Genomic DNA, 17,733 nt, shown 5'->3' on the forward strand with positions numbered 1-17,733 from the left:
AGTGACTCAAAGGCTCTCCAGGATTTGGCCTTCCCTGGAAGAGCCGCTTCTTCTCTCCTTGCGTTTCTAAGTCAGCTCCCCTTTTTGAAGTCCACACCCCAAAAACATCACCACAGGGGCACAGTTGTGCTCTGGGTAGGTCTGATGCAAGTTCACCAATGCCCAGGTGTAGACAAAGCTGTACAGGCACTGCAGTCCTCAATTTACAACAGGTCGTTTAGTGACTGAAGTTAGAAACGGCACTGAAAAAAATTGACCACTGAGTGTTTTCCAGACTTACGACCATTGCAGGGTCATGTGATCAAAAAATCAGGTGCTTGGCAAACTGACTCGTATTTATGACCATTGCAGTGTCCCAGAGCCGTGCGACTTTAGTGACCTTCTAAAGACAGATTCACTTAACCACCTTACTAACTTAACGGCTGCAGGGATTCACTTAACAACTGGGGCAAGACAGGTCGTGAAATGGGGCAAAAGACACTGAGCAAATGTCTCGCTTTGCAGCAGAAATGTTGGGCTCCGTTGCCATCGTAAGTCGAGGACTACCTGTGTTTCCTGCTGGATTGCTTAATGCATAATAAATAAAATAAATTGGTGTAATAAATCAATAGAATCTATCAATAGGGTTGCTAGGAACCAAAACAGCTTCGATGGCACAAAATGGAAGTGTCAGATGTGTATGCCTGGATTTCTAGTGTTCTTCAAATGCTGCAAGCTGCATTGCTAGAGCATTTTTTAGTCATTTCTTTTTTTTTAAAGACATTTGTCAGATTTAGAGGGGTGCATAAATGTACTTTGTGCAAAATGCACAGAGCAGATTCAGCAATCTACTGGTTCAGATTGGTACTCCCTCTTTGAAGGAGATTGGTTAATTGGTTAATTGTCCTCACCGTTAGGAAGTCTCTGCTTATTTCTAGGTCTCCTTGATGAGTTTCCATCCATTGCTTCTTGTCCTGCCTTCAAGTCCTTTGGAGAATAGGTTGTCCCATTCTTCTTTGGGGCAGCACCTCAACTATTGGAAGACTGCTATCCTGTCCAGCCTAGTTCTTCTTTTTTCTAGACTAGCCAAACCCAAATCCTGCAGCCGTTCTTCATATGTTTTAGTCTCCAGGTCTTTGATCATCTTAGTTGCTCTTAGAAAGTTTGCACACTGTGTTTGTGGAATATTTTTTGGCCTGTGGAGGAAGCAAGCATCCTGTTCCACACTAGCTTAAGAGTTGAAAATAATTGCCAAGGACCAGTTTTGGCCGCCGCAATGTAAAAAAGATATTGAGATTCTAGAAAGAATGCGGGGAAGAGCAACCAAGATGATAAGGAGTCTAGAGGCTAAAACATATGAAGAACGGTTGCAGGAACTGATTATATCTAGTTTAATGAAAGGAAGGACTAGGGGTAACATGATAGGAGTCTTCTAATATCTCAAGGGTTGCCACAAAGAAGAGGGAGTCAAGCTATTTTTCAAAGCAACTGAAGGCAGCACAAGAAGCAACAGATCGAAATAACCAAGGAGAAAAGTAACCTAGAACTAAGGAGAAATTTCCTGACAGTGAGAACAATAAAACAATGGAATTACTTGCCTCCAAAAGTTGTGGGTGTTCCATCACTGGAGCTTTTAAGAAGAGATTTGACAGCCACTTGTCTGAAATGATGTAGGGTCTCCGGATTGAGCAGAGGTTTGGAATAGAAGACCTCCAAGGTCCCTTTTAACTCTGTTATTCTGTATCTCTACTTTATGATATTCTGTGTTGTCTTTCTGTTCTAGAAGCCACATCTGCTTTGGGATGAAATCTCCTGAAGAAATGAGGCAACAGGCTCACCTCCAGGTGGTTAGTAAAAATTTATACAGCCAAGATAACCACTCTCCTCTTCAATATGGCGTATTGGACCATCGCATGGTAAGCCTTCTAGGTGTCAATGCCTCTTTTTTCTTTCCCTACCCTTCCTCACTTTTCTTTGCCTTTTCCCCTTCCCTCTCCCTATCCTCTTACTTGCTTTTGTATTTTGTATTTTATAATACTTTATAGCCCAATAAAAACATATTCAAAGGTAAGCCTTCTAGATGCTCAGTCTGATTTAGGCATGTCAGCAGTGATGTTGAAGGAGTAAATATCTGAAGAGTTTCAGAATAAACAATTGTAAACTAAAACCTAGGAATTATTCAGCTGATTGGAACTGAGAAATCAATATAGCTCATGGTGGCAGCTCTAAGAGAAAGGATATGATTTGTCTCATATATTCCTCTTGAGATTAAAGTATTTCCTGGCCATGCTGAGCCAATCAGTATTTGATGCTTCATTTCACGAATGATATAATATTAAGTTTAGTTTCTTTATTGGTTGTTCCTGTGCAAGCTCACATCATGTATATCTACAGACCCCTCACATCCTGGACATAAATTGTTTCAACTTCTTCTCTCAAGATGACGCTGTAAGGCATTGCACGCCAAAACAACTAGACACATGGACAGTTTTTCCCCCGCATGCCATCACTCTGCTAAACAACTAATTCCCACAACATTGTCTTATGCCCTGGGATGTCAAACAACCTACTGTGTTTTTCCGAAAATAAGACCCAACTAGAAAAGAAGCTCTAGCATGATTGTTCGGGATGCCTGTAATATAAGTCCTACCCTCAAAATAAGCCTCAGTTAAGATTGACAGCCAGAAGGACGCATTTAGTACTGTATTTCCCTGAAAATAAGCCCCAATGTGTCTTGGAGCAAAAATTAATATAGGACCTGGTCTTATTTTGTGGAAACACAGTAGTAGGGCTCTATTACCTAATATCCTTCTCACCTTTTCATCTTTCCTGTTACCTATTTCTTTAGTTTCTTATAACTTGGTTGTTTGTATATTATGATTTATGTTGATTGCCTTTATTTAGTATCCTGTTATGATTTATGTTGTTTGCTTATTTAGTATCCTATGATTATCGTTCAGTGTTGTATGTCATGATTTATGATGACTGTATTTCATGATTATGCTTTATAACTTGTTCCTTATATGTACAGTGAGAGCTTCTGTACTGGAGACAAATTCCTTGTGTGTCCAGTCACACTTGGCTAATAAAGAATTGTATCCTGTTCTATTATATTCATATTCCATTCCTTATTCTGTTCTATTATATTGCTATTCCTATAACAATTGCACTGCCTTCTGGGATTATCGCCATCCTTAAAACATCCTTCAGTTTGGATTTGTGCAAGATTTGCGAATCTGGAAATGGGCTGTTCTGGAGCAAAATGAAATGTTTTCCTCCAGACCCAGGTTTTCAGGAGAATAGTTTAAGCACTTGTCGGAAATAAATTCTTTGTGCTGTGAGTAACTTGAGGTATTCTAGAAATACTGTGTTTCCCCCCAAAAATCACCTAACTGGAAAATAAGTCCTAGCATGATTTTTCAGGATACTTGTAATATAAGCCCTACCCCGCAAAATAAGCCCCAGCTAGGATTGTCAGCCAGATGGGTGCATTTAGTACTGTATTTCCCTGAAAATAAGACCTAGCCAGAAAATAAGCCCTAATGCATCTTTTGGAGCAAAAATTAATATAAGATCCAGTCTTATTTTCGGGGAAACACGGTACTGTTGTTTTTTTGTTTTGTTTTTTTTTAGATATCTCCACCTCAGGCCATGCAAAGATTGCAGAGCGGTCATGTATCTTATTTCTGTTTCTGAAATTTTTTGGTTAATTGGAGTGAAAAAGACTGATTCATCAAATAGTACCTTGACAAATGTTCATCTTTTTATTTTTTTATTCAAGGGTACAAGTGAAAAGGATCGTCCCTGCAAAACCTGTGGAAAAAATCTGGCAGAATGCTTGGGGCATTATGGCTACATTGACCTGGAGTTACCTTGTTTTCACGTGGGATACTTCAAAGCTGTGATAGGCATTCTCCAGGTAAAATCAAGTCAAAAGCTGTAGCAGAAGCAGCTTTTGTTGGAACTGCTGTCAAGCTGCACAGGAGCTTGCATTCAGTTTGGGAAAAAGGTATATCATCTTGTGCAGGAAGGCAGGTGTCTATCTGCCTCATTAAAGCAGCTGCATCCATTCCGCAATTGCATAGTTAGAGCAGAAACGACTTCCTAGAACTCTACACTTCTGAAAAGTGATTCAGTAACTTTAATGAGGGGTGTTTAGGGTGCGTTTACACTCTTGTATTTGCCGAGTATATCCGAACTGTGATCCAGCTGTAATATATGGTTTTAATTAGAGGAGAAATGATCCTGCTCAGAAAAATGGTGCAGAAATGTGATGTCTGGCCGTCCATCCATCCATCTCTATCACTCTTGTCTTCCTGTCTATCTTATCTATGTATCTATATCTATCTAATTTATCATATATCTATCACCTATCTATCAGTCTCTGTCTCTATATATCTATATGTATCTATCTAATCAATCTACACCTATCTACCTACCTATCTCTATCTATCTATCTGTATATATCTATATCTAATTTATCATATATCTACCACATTTATCTATCAGTCTCTGTTCTATATATATGTATCTAATCAATCTATATCTACCAACCTACCTACCTATCTATATCATCTACCTATCATCTATCTATCTATCTATCCATCCATCCATCCATCCATCCATCCATCCATCCATCCATCTATCCATTCATCCATCTAGCCATCTCTGTCTATTGTCTGCCTGTCCAGTCTGTCTGTCTGTGTTTCTTGCCTGCCTGCCCATCCGTCCACCCAACTGCATCATGTCGGTGAAAGTTTTACATTAAATAAAATTATTTTGCAAATTGTGAATACTCACTAAGATTAATTAAATCTTCAGGAAGCCTAGAGTCTTCTCCAAATATGTGTAGGATTTAGAAATAAGGTGCGGGTTTTTTTTTAGAACTTTTGCTGTTTTCTGAGAAAATGAATGGCAAAGGATCTTTTGAACAAAGTTTTAGGTGTGTTTTTATTGTGGGACAAGAGGTTAATTGTTTCTTTTGCTGTAGGAAAGCCAAATTTGAAGATTTTTTTTTCCTCCTCCTTTAGATGATTTGCAAGACGTGTTGCCGTATCTTACTAAACACCGAGGAACAGAAACAATTTTTGGATTATCTGAAGAGACCTGGTTTGACCTATCTCCAGAAAAGAGGCTTGAAGAAAAAGGTCTCCGAAAAATGTAGGAAGAAGAACACTTGCCCCCATTGTGGTGCTTTCAATGGTAAGTGTTTGGTTCTCAACCCTCTTCTGCATCTTGACAAGTCGGTTGGAATTCACATGTGGAGTTCAGCAGATAGTAATAGCCCCTTACACTTCACGGTGCTCTACAGCCCTCTCTAAGCGGTTCAAAGAGTCAGCCTCTTGCCCCCAACAATCTGGGTCCTCGTTTTACCCACCTGGGAAGGATGGAAGGCTGAGTCAACCTTGAGCCAATCAGGATCGAACTGCTGGCAGGCAGCAGAATTAGCCAGCATTCTAACTACTGCACCACTGCTGTGCCTAAATAGGAAAATAATCGGAAACTAATGGACATTGCTTTGTTTCTACTTCAGTAGTAATAGCTGTATGTAGACTTACATTCAGCTTTACTGACCTCTCCAAGCGGTTTTACAGTCAGTCTCTTGCCCCCAACCATCTGGGTCCTCATTTTACTGACCTCAGAAGTATGGAAGGCTGAGTCAATAAGAATAGCAATAGCACTTTGACATATATATGGTGGCACAGTGGTTATAGTTCAGTACTGCAGGCTACTTCTGCTGACCAGCAATTTGGCAGTTTGAATCTCACCAGGCTCAAGGTTGACTCAGCCTTCCAACCTTCCGAGGTGAGTAAAATGAGGACCCAGTTTAATGGGGGCAGCAGACTGGCTCTGTAAACTACTTAGAGAGGGCTGTAAAGCCCTGTGAATCGGTATATAAGGGCTACAGCCCTAAGCGGTGTACAGAGTCAGCCTATTGTCCCCAACAATCTTGAGTCCTCATTTTACCCACCTCGGAAGAACAGAAGGCTGAATCAACTTCAGCTGCTGAGAATTGAACTGCTGGCAGTCGGCAGAGTCAGCCTGCAGTAGTGCATTCTAACCACTGCATCATCACGGTTCTTTAACCTTTTTCCGGGGAAAGTTGTCAGAAGTGGTTTGCCGTTGTCTTCTTCCTAAGGCAGAGAGAAAATGACTGGCCCCCTAGTCACCTGGTTGGCTTCCCCAGTTTCTAGCCAGGGTCTTTAGCCACATTACCAGATAGGCTGTCTATCACAGTAACAGTCGTCTTGAATATTAGCGTCCCTAATAAAAATCAACTGGAACTAAATGCACTCATCCTTCACAGTTTGGAAATCATAATTATTTGCATCATCATTATACATTTTGGGTGGTATTCTTAGAATTAGAATTAGAATTAAGATTAGGATTAGAATTAGAATAGAATAGAATAGAATAGAATAGAATAGAATAGAATAGAACAGAATATTCTTTATTGGCTAAGTGTGATTAGTCACACAAGAAATTTGGTGCATAAACTCTTGGTGTACATAAAGAAAAAATACATCCATCAAGAATACAATACTCAGTGATAGTCATAGGTTACTAATAAGCAATCAAATCATACCAGGAAACGTATAAAACAAAATAAATTGTAAAGAGACAGGCAACATGGTTATAGTCATAAGTGGGAAGAGGTAGGTAATAGGAAGGATGAGAAGAAGAATAGTAATACACTTTTAGTAAATTGACAGTGTTATGAGAATTAGTTGTTTAGTAGAGTGATCTTACGGCAGAAGACTCTTTCATTGCTTTTTGTGCTAAGTGGCAAACTCGGTTAAAGAGCGGATTAATACGTAACCTTTGTTTGGAACCTTGTTACCTTGTAGGCACCGTAAAGAAGTGTGGGTTGCTAAAGATCATCCATGAGAAGTATAAGACCACCAAAAAGATTGTGGACCCCCTGGTGTCTGATTTCATTCAGTCCTTCGACACTGCAATAGAACACAACAAAGAGATCGAGTCTTTACTGGGAAAAGCCCAGGTGAGTTTAAAAAGTATCAAACCATAGGTTCAAGGTAAAGGTTCCCTTGCATATTCGTGTTACTCATTTCTGGTTCTAGGGAGTGGTGCTCATCTCCGTTACAAAGCCGAAGAGCCAGCGCTGTCCGAAGACGTCTCCATGGTCATGTGGCCGGCATGACTAAACGCCTTCGAAGGTGCACAGAACACGGTTCCCTTCCTAGCAAAGGGGTCCCTATTTTTCTATTCTCATTTTTTTAATGTGCTTTCAAACGGCTAGGTTGGCAGAAACTGGGACAAGGAACGGCAGCTCATTCTGTTATGTGGCGCTAGGGATTCGAACCGACGAACTGCTGACCTTTCTGATCGACAAGCTCAGCGTCTTAGCCACTGAGCCACTGTGTCCATAGGTTAAACCATACGTTAGCCTGGGGTTTGTTTGTTTTTTGGCAATAATCCAGGTTTCTGTTGGAGTGGAACTACTATGGATGTTTGTGTATCTGTGCCCGGACTTGTATTATAGCATCACAGGGAGAGCAAATTAGCTTAAACGTTGTTGTAGGATTAGCAGAAGATAAGTAGTCCTCAAGTTACAACCACGATTGACCTGGAAATGATTCCATTCCACTATTTGCTCAGTATTAGGGTAATTCTTGTCCTGCAGCGAGTTGGCCGCGGTGAGTTGGCCATGGTGAATTGGCCATGGTAAGTTGGCCGTAGTAAATTGCCGGTGGCAAGTTGGCTGCACAAAGTTAGCCCTGGAGAGTTGGCCATGGTGAATTAGCCGCGGTGAGTTGGCCGTGGCGAGTTTTTGTAGTCCCCATGTAGGGCGATTTGGTAAAAAGGTGACTGTCGTTTTGGCTCTTACAGGAGAACCTGAACCCCTTAATGGTGTTGAACATCTTGAAGAGAATTCCTGCAGAAGACATCCCTCTTCTTCTGATGAACCCAGAATCGGGGAAGCCTTCAGACTTGATCCTGACCCGCCTTTTGGTTCCACCACTCTGCATTCGGCCTTCTGTGATCAGCGACTTGAAATCCGGCACCAACGAGGATGATCTAACAATGAAGTTGACAGAAATCATTTTCCTTAACGATGTGATCAAAAAGGTAGCTTCTTGTTTTGTTTCTTGCAGCTACAGAGGAAGGAAGGAATGAAGGGAAGAAGGGAGGAAAGAAAGAAAGAAATGAAGGAAGGAAGGAAAAGAAGGAAGGAAGGAAGGAAGAAAAGGAAGAGAGAGAGAGAGAGAGAGGGAAGAAGTGAAAAGTTTTTCCCTTCATTTTTTTTGTTGTTTTTATTTATGGTACCTTTGTTCCCCCTTTTCAATTTGGAAAAAGTGAAATCAACTCCATGTTGTTTCTTTTTTTTAATGATAAAGAAAATTGGTCATATATTACAATACATGTTCTTACCCTCCCCTCTCGCTTTAGAATATAATTTGTAAAAACTGGAATAGGAAGCCTTTTATTTAAGGCTGTTTACAGTGAATATCAGGTCCTTCCACTTGCTGTACATAAATGTGGCCACTGTAGAGTGAAACTGGTTATAGGCAGTTTAACCTCATCTATTTTACTGTTTCAGGTGAAGCTAAATTATTGAATTTACATGGGGCAAAATACTGAGCAATCCAAACAAAAGGCCATCAATATATTATTGTTTATTTTTATTTTATATGTTTTGTTTTACCAATTTCTGTTGTTAAATATAAAGAATAGAAAGAGCTACATGAACAAAATGAACTGACTGACATGTAGCATTCCTTATATTCCCAATCGACCATGTTTAACATAGCTTGGACAAGGAGCCCCAAATTAGCATGAAAGACAGTATAATATTTGCATATTTGCAGAAGATGTCTCAAGATCTTCTCTTCTCTTCTCTTCTCTTCTCTTCTCTTCTCTTTCCTCTTCCCTTCCCTTCTCCTCCCTTCCCTTCCCTTCTCCTCTCCTCTTCTCCCTCTCCTCTTCTCCCTGTCTTGTGTAAGTATTTCCTGAAAGAAACTTTTCTCAGTTTGTTGTCAAAAGGCGGTTGCAAAAATCTTGTCTCCTGTTCATTGTAAAATGTTGCCTCAACTTACTGTTTCAAATATTGAACATCTCAAGGTGGTTCTTTAATCATCATGAATTCTGGCCGAGACCTATTATGTCTTGGCCTGGCTACCTTATTGATTTTTCCTTCAGGCTATTTTTCCCAGCTATTTTAATTAACAGGTTTTGCTCAATTCTGATGCTAATCGTGTTTCTGGCTGTTCATTAAACCTATCTTCTGGCTCTGGTGATATTCTTGGCTTTAAACACACACACACACAAAACACACACACACACACAAAACACACACACACACACACCCTATTTTAGTCCTTGCTAAATTTCCACTATATCAGGGTTACCATGATATTTACACCATCCTGATATATATGGTAAATTATTATTTTGGTTTCCTTGTACACGAGCTGTCTCTTTATGGATAATGGGCTTTTTATTTGACCCCCACATAGGCTAAGGTCATTCAATTGTCTTCACATTGAAAGCCATGATATTCCTAATGATAATTTCTTCCACTGATTTCAAAATGACTTAATTTGGATACAGCCCTGAGACATTTTAGATATATTTGAAAGCACTGTGTTTGAAATGAGCAGACTTTTGATTAACAAACCACAGTTAATCATAGCAATAGCAATTGCCCTTAAACTTATACACTGTTTCAGAGTGCTTCTTCAACCCTCTCTAAGTAGTTTACAGAGTCAGCCTCTTGCCCCCAACAATCTGGGTCCTTATTTTACCAACCTCGGAAGGACGGAAGGCTGAATCAACCCTGAGCCTGGTGAGATTCAAACTGCCAAATTGCAGAGGCAGCCAGCAGTCAGCTGAAGTAGCCTGCAGTACTGCACTCTAACCACTGTGCCACTGCATTATAATCCCTTAATCCGAAGTAGAATGGGAGCAACTGGATAGAGCTGAGCGTTTACTGGCCGAATGCCCTATGCAAACTTCACAGCAGCTTTTTTTTTTCTCTTTGCACCCTAGGAGAGAGAAACATATGACACTAGCTAGGATTGAACTCTCAACCTTCCAAGTGGGAGGTGAGAGTCTTCACCACTAGGCCACCACGCCGGTCTATAGCTTCACTATGATGTTTAGCAACACAATACATTCTCAAAAGAGTCGCGGTGGCACAGTGGTATTGCAGGCTAATTCTGCTGAGTGCCAGCAGTTCAATTCTGACAGGCTCAAGGTTGACTCAGCCTTCCATCCTTTTAAGGTGGGTCAAAGGAGGAGCCAGATTGTTTGGGGGAAAGAGGCTGACTCTGTAAACCGCTTAGAGAGGACTGGAAAGCACCATGAAGCAGTACATAAGTCTAAGGGGCTATTGCTTTTACTTAAGTTCTCCGTGATCCCTGTTCTTCAGAAAAAACATGTGAACTTCCCAGTGTTACAACCAATAGTTTTTAATCTGCCTTTTTGTTTGTTTGTTTATTTGTTTTGGCCTTTTGGGTTGGCTTCTGTCTGTCCAGCATAGAATATCCGGAGCCAAAACTCAGATGATAATGGAAGATTGGGATTTCCTGCAGCTACAATGTGCCCTGTATATTAACAGCGAACTTTCCGGCATTCCCCTCAACATGGCGCCCAAGAAATGGACCAGAGGCTTTGTGCAACGGCTCAAAGGGAAGCAAGGTTGGTGTTCCCCTATTTCAGTTACCTCCATAGTTTGTGGGCCCCACGGCGAGGCACCAATATACACCGGTAACAGATTTGCAAGCTTGTGTGTGTGTGGTTGTTTCTCACCGAAACATCAATCGGGTTTTATTTCACTTAAGTTCACCTCATTTTCCCTCTTTCCTTTTTTTTGTTTTGTTTTTTGTTTTGCTTTGCTTTTTTTTTTTTTTTTTTGCTTAGGTCGTTTTAGGGGAAACTTGTCTGGAAAACGAGTCGATTTCTCAGGTAGAACAGTGATCTCTCCCGACCCGAACCTGAGAATTGACGAAGTGGCTGTACCTGTTCACGTGGCCAAGATTCTCACCTTTCCGGAGAAGGTAGCGAAGACGAATTCCACTCTGATTCTCTGTGGTGTGGCCCCTTGGTATAGAAGCCCTCGACGAGATGCCCTCGATTAAAGATTTCACACTTACGGCGTTTCCCCAAAAATAAGATCTTGTCTTTTTTTTTTCCCCCACCAAAAAAGGCACCAGCTTTTATTTTCAGGGGATGTCATCCACTGACTAACCTCACTTGCGCACGTTGCCCCCGGCCTCCTTTTCGCTGTCTGAGGCTTTCAGGAACTTCTTCTTCTGTGGCCAGCAAGGCTTTCCTGAAGGCCTCTGCAGCTGATAATAGAACTCAGGATTGATCCAGAGCTTTGTTATCAGCTACAGAGGCCTTCATGAAAAAGCCTAGGGTTTATTTTGGGGGTAGGTCTTATATTGGGTGCATGTGTAAAAAAAATCAAGCTAGGACTTACTTTTAGGGTAGGTTGTATTTTTAGGGAAACGGTAGTTTGAATCGAATTGAGTCTTAGGTTGCATTCACAGAGGGATAGAATTAAGATCACATTAAGTGTTAATACCATTTTATAATGCTTTGGTAAGGCCACACTTGGAATACTGCATCCAGTTTTGGTCGCCATGTTATAAAAATGATGTTGAAACTCTAGAAAGAGCGCAGAGAAGAGCAACAATGGTGATTAGGGGACTGGAGGCTAAAACATATAAATTGCTGGAATTGGGTATGTCTAGTCTAATGAAAAGAAGGACTGGGGGTGACATGATAGCAGTGTTCCAGTATCTAAGGTGCTCCTACAAAGAAGAGGGGCGTCAACTTATTTTCCAAAACACCAGAAGGCAGGACAAGGAGCAAAAGATGGAAACTAATCAAGGAGAGAACCAAGCTGGAACTAAAGAAAAATTTCCTGACAGTAACAACAATTAATCAGTGGAATAGCTTTCCTCCAGAACAGGGGTCTTCAAACTTGACAGCTTTAAGACTTGTGGACGTCAACTCCCAGAATTCCTCTTCCAGTCTTGTTAGCTCAGGGATTCTGGGAATTGAAGTCCACAAACTTGCCAAGTTTGAACGCCCTTGCTCCAGAAGTTGTGGGTGCTTCATCACTGGAGGTTTTTAAGAAGAGATCGGATAGCCGTTTGTCTGAATTGATCTAAGGTTTCCTGCTTGAGCAAGGGGTTGGACTAGAAGGCCTCCAAGACCCCTTCCAACTCTGTGATTCTGTTAACTGCAAGACTAAAGTAAGTCAGAATTGTATTATTTGGAATAACAGGTAGCCCCTGTCCTAGGTGTGTGGGTGGTAGTGGTGATGACAATGTTGATATATTAACCTGGACATATTTACTAAATTTGACGTAATATTGACACTTTTGTCTTACTGTATCAACTCTTGTGACATCTTCCATATATCCAGTTCTTGAGGTCATCGTAAAGGTTTGTTTTTCCATTACGCTCTAGACCTCTAAAGGTGCATTTCCTTTCTACCTGGTGCAGGTAAACAAGGCCAACATCGCCTTCATGAGGAAACTTGTACGTAATGGTCCAGAAGTCCATCCCGGTGCCAACTTCATCCAGCAGAGGCATACACAAATGAAACGGTGCGGGGTTTGTTTGTTTTTTAGTCATAAGTAGCATTTTTCTACTTCTCTGTCCCCTGTTTCAGTTCTTGGCTTCAGTCATGCATAACTCTATAGGTCTTGGCCTAGGGATGCGGTGGCTAAGCTGCTGAACTTGTCGATCAGAAAGGTCTGCAATTGGGCGGTTCGAATCCCTAGCGCCGCGTAACGGAGTGAGCTCCTGTTACTTGTCCCAGCTTCTGCCAGCCTAGCAGTTTGAAAGCAAGTAAAAAAACTGCAAGTAGAAAAATAGGGACCACTTTGGTGGGAAGGTCACAGCGTTCCATGCGCCTTGAAAGGAATTTAGTCATGCCGGCCACATGACCATGGAGACGTCTTCGGACAGCACTGGCTCTTCAGCTTTGTAACAGAGATGAACACCACCCTCTAGAACCGGAAACGACTAGCACGCCTGTGCGAGGGGAACCTTTACCTTTATCTATAGGACTTGGATGTAATTCAACACAATCTTTGTGGTTTCTTCCTGTCAATTTACATTTCATTTCTTTTGCTAAGGCCCTTCTGTTTTTAAGTGTGGGTGAAATTAACCCCTACAAACATACTTTTCCACAGAAGCAGCAATGTGCCTTAGTTGTAAAAAAGAAAACCTTAGAAGCTTGGATTCCCAGCTGATAGAAGCACGTACAGTTTTAATTTTAATCCCATTAACTGTACAATTAAAAATGGTTGTATTTGTTGATCAGCATGTTTGGACGACAAAGCGTGTTCTCTTCCTGAACAATTGAGTGTAATGCCTGCACTGCAACGTTTTTTTTTTTAAAAAAAATGTTTTATTAATACATTTTCCTTTTATATCGCATAAAAAATTCCATATCAATCTGAAAAGCGTGTTGTCTGGACGTAATTAGTTTTAGGTAGAAATACAATGTTAACATAAGTCATAATAGTAAACAATAATAGTCACAAAACAATAATACAGTTCGTTTATCCATCTTACAAAACCCTCAATACAAAGGTTTAATCTATACTATATTTTATTATAGTATGCGCTGCAACTTTTGACTGTTAGATGAATAACTAGTTTTAGGGGAAATCATTTTTATTACTAAAGAAGGCATTTCCAAGGTATAAGGGGATGGGGGTTTTTTTATGGTGGGGTTTAGAAAAGGTAATCATTTCATCCAATGATTTCATCCAGCTCTGACTGGATGGTGGGGAATGGAAGGTTTATACTCCTTGCAGACAGCTGGTCATTTGTATTCTTTTAGAGAGTTGTTGAGGCCACTTGGAGGTTTGTCTGTGTCTTCAGGGTCATGACAGTAGTACAAATAGGTGTGGAGCCTTTTTGGTACTGCTGAGAAAGACAAGAAGGCTCCACACCCATTTGCACTGTTCAAGTGACCCTGAGGACACAGACAAACCTCCAGGTGGCCTCAATGACCCTCTAAAAAGGATGCAAATGACCAGCTGTCTGCAAGGAGTATAAATCCTTCCATTCCCCACCATCCAGTCAGAGCTGAAGAAGCTTCTTGGATGAGAAGGGAAACGTCTTCAAAGAAAAACCAGAAAGTCCGGTTGCCTCTTGAAAAAAAAAAAAGCCCCTTTGGGCCAAGTAGACGGTACTTCAAAATATATTAAGTGCAAGTTTGAATCAATTTGTGTATTTTCTTTCTCTCTTCCTGCCCCTGCTTAGGTTTTTGAAATATGGAAACCGGGAGAGGATGGCGCAGGAGCTGAAGTATGGAGACATTGTAGAGAGGCACCTGATCGATGGAGACATAGTCTTGTTTAACCGCCAGCCCTCTTTGCACAAGCTCAGCATCATGGCTCACATCGTAAGCACAAAATCTATTTTAGGTTTCTCATTGTTTCCTGGTCTTTAGGAGTAGGGTTGCAGTAAGAGAAGGAGAAGGCTGGTGCGGAAGATGTTGTCTGTGTCAAACTTCAAACGCAATCTGGGCATTTGGCTTCATGATTCATCTAGGGACGAAGTTGCTTATTGTACTAAATTTGCAGATGGAGAAATTTCCTGACAGTTAAAGGGATTAATCAGTGGAACAACTTGCATCCAGAAGTTGTGAATGCTCCAACACTAGAGGTTTTTTTTTAACAAGAGTTTGGACAACCAATTGTCTGAAATGGTAAAGGGTTTCTGCCTGAGGAAAGGGTTGGACTAGAAGACCTCCAAGGCTCCTTCCAACTCCATTATTCTGTTACAAATAGCTAACTATTCCATCATTTCTGTAGAAAGTAGAACCAAACCTAAGTTGCCAAGGAAAAACCAAAGGTGCTTTTTCAAGAGGCAACTGGACTTTCTGGTTTTTTCTTTGAAGACACTTTGTTTCTCTTCCAAGAAGCCTCTTCAGCTCTGAAGTTCTCAAAACTGAAGCAAAATGCCTTCAAGGAAAAAACCAAGAAAGTCCAGTTGCCTCTTGAAAAACCACCTTTGGAACAACCATGACCTGGATGACAAAGAATCTCCATAGACGTTTTCTATCTACTTGGTCATGTGATCAGAATTTGGCTGCTTTGCAACTGGCATGTACTTACGACTGTTGCAGGGTTCTGGGGTCATGTGATCTCCTTTTGCGACCTTCTGACAAGCAAAGTCAAGGGGGAAGCCAGATTGAACCGTCGTGTGTTACTGTATTCAAGATCAAATATTTCATTCTCTTTTTCTTGTTAAAACTGTTGTGGCCTGCCAGCTGCCAGCAGAGCTGGCGGCAGACTCAGACGATGAGTAGGTTGGGGAGGAACTTAGGCCAGACCTGGAGTCTGGGGAAGGAAGGCTCTGCTTTGGAAGCAGAGATGGGGCCAGGGCTGTCGGACATTTCCCAGCTGTCTTCAGAGTTGGAGATAAGTGGGGAAGAAGAACAGCTGGGGCCTCTTCCAGATCTGTGTATGCACAGAGCTGTCAGGAGAGGAGAACAATTAAGAAATGGGCCAATTTGGAAGGAAAGGCACTTGGACACTAAATGGCCCCTCCTTTGGGAATAAATAGAAGCAAAAGGGGAGTGGTGGTTGCAGGAGACTAATAGTTCACTTATTATTATGAAGATTTGCTTATTGTGGTTCGTGACTGGAAGCTCTCGGTCTGGCAATTATCCAAGGAACTGATAAGGTCTGTTCTTGCAATTAACCCTTGGAAGGATTATTGCCTGGACTTTTTTGTGTGTGAATGCCATGAATTCACAGTAGCCAAATAAAGAGCGGGTTTTCTGGACAAGGAGTCTGTTTCTTGGTTCTGCTAAGCCTGGGTCAGAACCAAAACCGCCCTATTCAAAGCCAAAGGACAGGCGCTTCCCATTATTACCAGTGGGCCTATTTAAAATCCCTTGAGCATTTGTTCTCTTTCTTACCTTGGTTTGACCTTGTGTTTCAGGCTAAGGTAAAGCCGCACCGGACTTTCCGGTTCAACGAATGTGTTTGCACGCCATACAACGCCGATTTTGACGGCGACGAGATGAACCTTCATCTTCCTCAAACCGAAGAAGCCAAAGCCGAAGCACTTGTCCTGATGGGGGTAAGCAGACCTCTTGTTGAGAGAGGCCGCTGTTGAATTCTCCTGGTTAGTGACAGCTTTCAAGAGTCGAAGAGTTTTCAGTGGTGCTGATCGATCTGCACCATTGCATCCTCCTCCTGTTCAAATGAAGCCGGTCGATTCAGTTTTGGTCACTGTGATCCAAAAAGAAAAGAAAAGATGTTGAGACCTTATGTGAGGGAGAAAAATGCAGAGAAGAGCAACCAAGATGATTAGGGGACTAGAAGTTGGAATGTATGACGATCGCTCAAAGTTTATTGCTCAATAGTGAGAGGGATCTTGGAGTCCTAGTGGACAATCACTTAAATATGAGCCAGCAGCTGCCAAAAAAGCCAACACAGTCCTAGGCTGCATAAACAGAAGGATAGAAATCAAGATCACGTGAAGTATTGATAGTACTTTATAAGGCCTTGGTAGGGCCACGCTTGGAGTATGGCATCAAAGTTTGATCACACAATACAAAAAAGGAGTTGAGATTCTAGAAAGAGTGCAGAGAAGAGCAACAAAGATGATTAGGGGACTTGAAGCTAAAAGTATGACGAACAGTTGCAGGGACTGGGCATGGCTAGTCTAGTGAAGAGACGGACCAGGGGAGACAGGATAGCAGTGTTCCGATATCTCAGGGGCTGCCCCAAAGAAGAGGGAGTCAAGCTATTCTCCAAAGCACCTGAAGGCAGGACAAGAAGCAATGGGTGGAAACTAGTCAAGGAGAGAAGCAACTTAGAACTAAGAAGAAAATTCCTGGCAGTTAAAACAATTAACTTGCCTTCAGAAGTTGTGAATTCTCCAACACTGGAAGTTTTTAAGAGATTAGACAGGCATTTGTCTGAAATGGGGTAGGGTTTCTTGTCTGAGCAGGGGGTTGGACTAGAAGACCTCTAAGCTCCCTTCCAACTCTGCTATTCTATTCTATTCTATTTTCAATTCCATTCCATTCCCTATTCTATTTCTATTTTCCATTCCCTATTCTATTCTATTCTTATTCCCTATTCTATCCTTATTCCATATTCTATTCTAAGAATGGTTACAGGAATTGGGAATGTCTAGTCTAGTGAAGAGAAGGACTAGGAGGGAAGGATAGCAGACTTGCAATATTTGAAGGGCTGCCACAGAGAAGAGGGAGTCAACCTATTTTCCAAAGCACCTGTGGGCAGGTGAGAAACAACGGATGGAAACTCGTCAAGGAGAGAAGCAAGATTACGAAATCTGCGGCGTACAAAGAAAATATGTATAAAATGTTATATAGATGGCACTTACCCCCTTCGAGGTTAGCGAAAATGAACCCAAACTCTAGTCCAAAATGTTGGAAATGTAAAAACATAGAGGGAACCTACTTTCATATGTGGTGGACCTGTAAAGAAGCCCAGAAATACTGGCAAAAAATTAGAAAATGGCTGGAGGAGATAACCAAAGATCAAATTGAATACAAACCAGAGTTCTTCCTACTAGGGATCTCTGATAAACATTTTCCTAAAAAGACGAAATACATAATAATTCATATTCTAACTGCGGCCAGATTAGCATTTGCCCAGTGCTGGAAATCATCCCGTTTACCTACAGATCAATTGGTCATTCAGAAAATATGTGACTGCGCAGAAATGGACAATTTAACCATAGCTCTTAAAAATAAAGAGTCTTCAGCATTTGATA

General features: G+C 41.3%; 1 protein-coding gene across 2 annotated transcripts in view; it reads left to right on the forward strand.

The window, feature by feature from the left end:
- POLR3A (RNA polymerase III subunit A) overlaps positions 1–17,733 on the forward strand; it is a 48,853-nt gene that overhangs the window by 574 nt on the left and 30,546 nt on the right. For both annotated transcript variants that reach the window (XM_087933803.1, XM_087933802.1), the window contains exons 2-11: positions 1,763–1,895; positions 3,761–3,898; positions 5,010–5,181; positions 6,828–6,982; positions 7,831–8,070; positions 10,479–10,641; positions 10,864–11,000; positions 12,460–12,563; positions 14,236–14,377; positions 15,925–16,065. In XM_087933803.1, the coding sequence (XP_087789929.1) occupies positions 1,763–1,895; positions 3,761–3,898; positions 5,010–5,181; positions 6,828–6,982; positions 7,831–8,070; positions 10,479–10,641; positions 10,864–11,000; positions 12,460–12,563; positions 14,236–14,377; positions 15,925–16,065 (1,525 nt within the window). The remainder of the gene's footprint in view (positions 1–1,762; positions 1,896–3,760; positions 3,899–5,009; positions 5,182–6,827; positions 6,983–7,830; positions 8,071–10,478; positions 10,642–10,863; positions 11,001–12,459; positions 12,564–14,235; positions 14,378–15,924; positions 16,066–17,733) is intronic.

Source organism: Pseudonaja textilis, chromosome 4 (assembly GCF_049901715.1).
Source record: "Pseudonaja textilis isolate UNSWEBS1 chromosome 4, rPseTex1.2, whole genome shotgun sequence".
Lineage (NCBI taxonomy): Eukaryota > Metazoa > Chordata > Lepidosauria > Squamata > Elapidae > Pseudonaja > Pseudonaja textilis.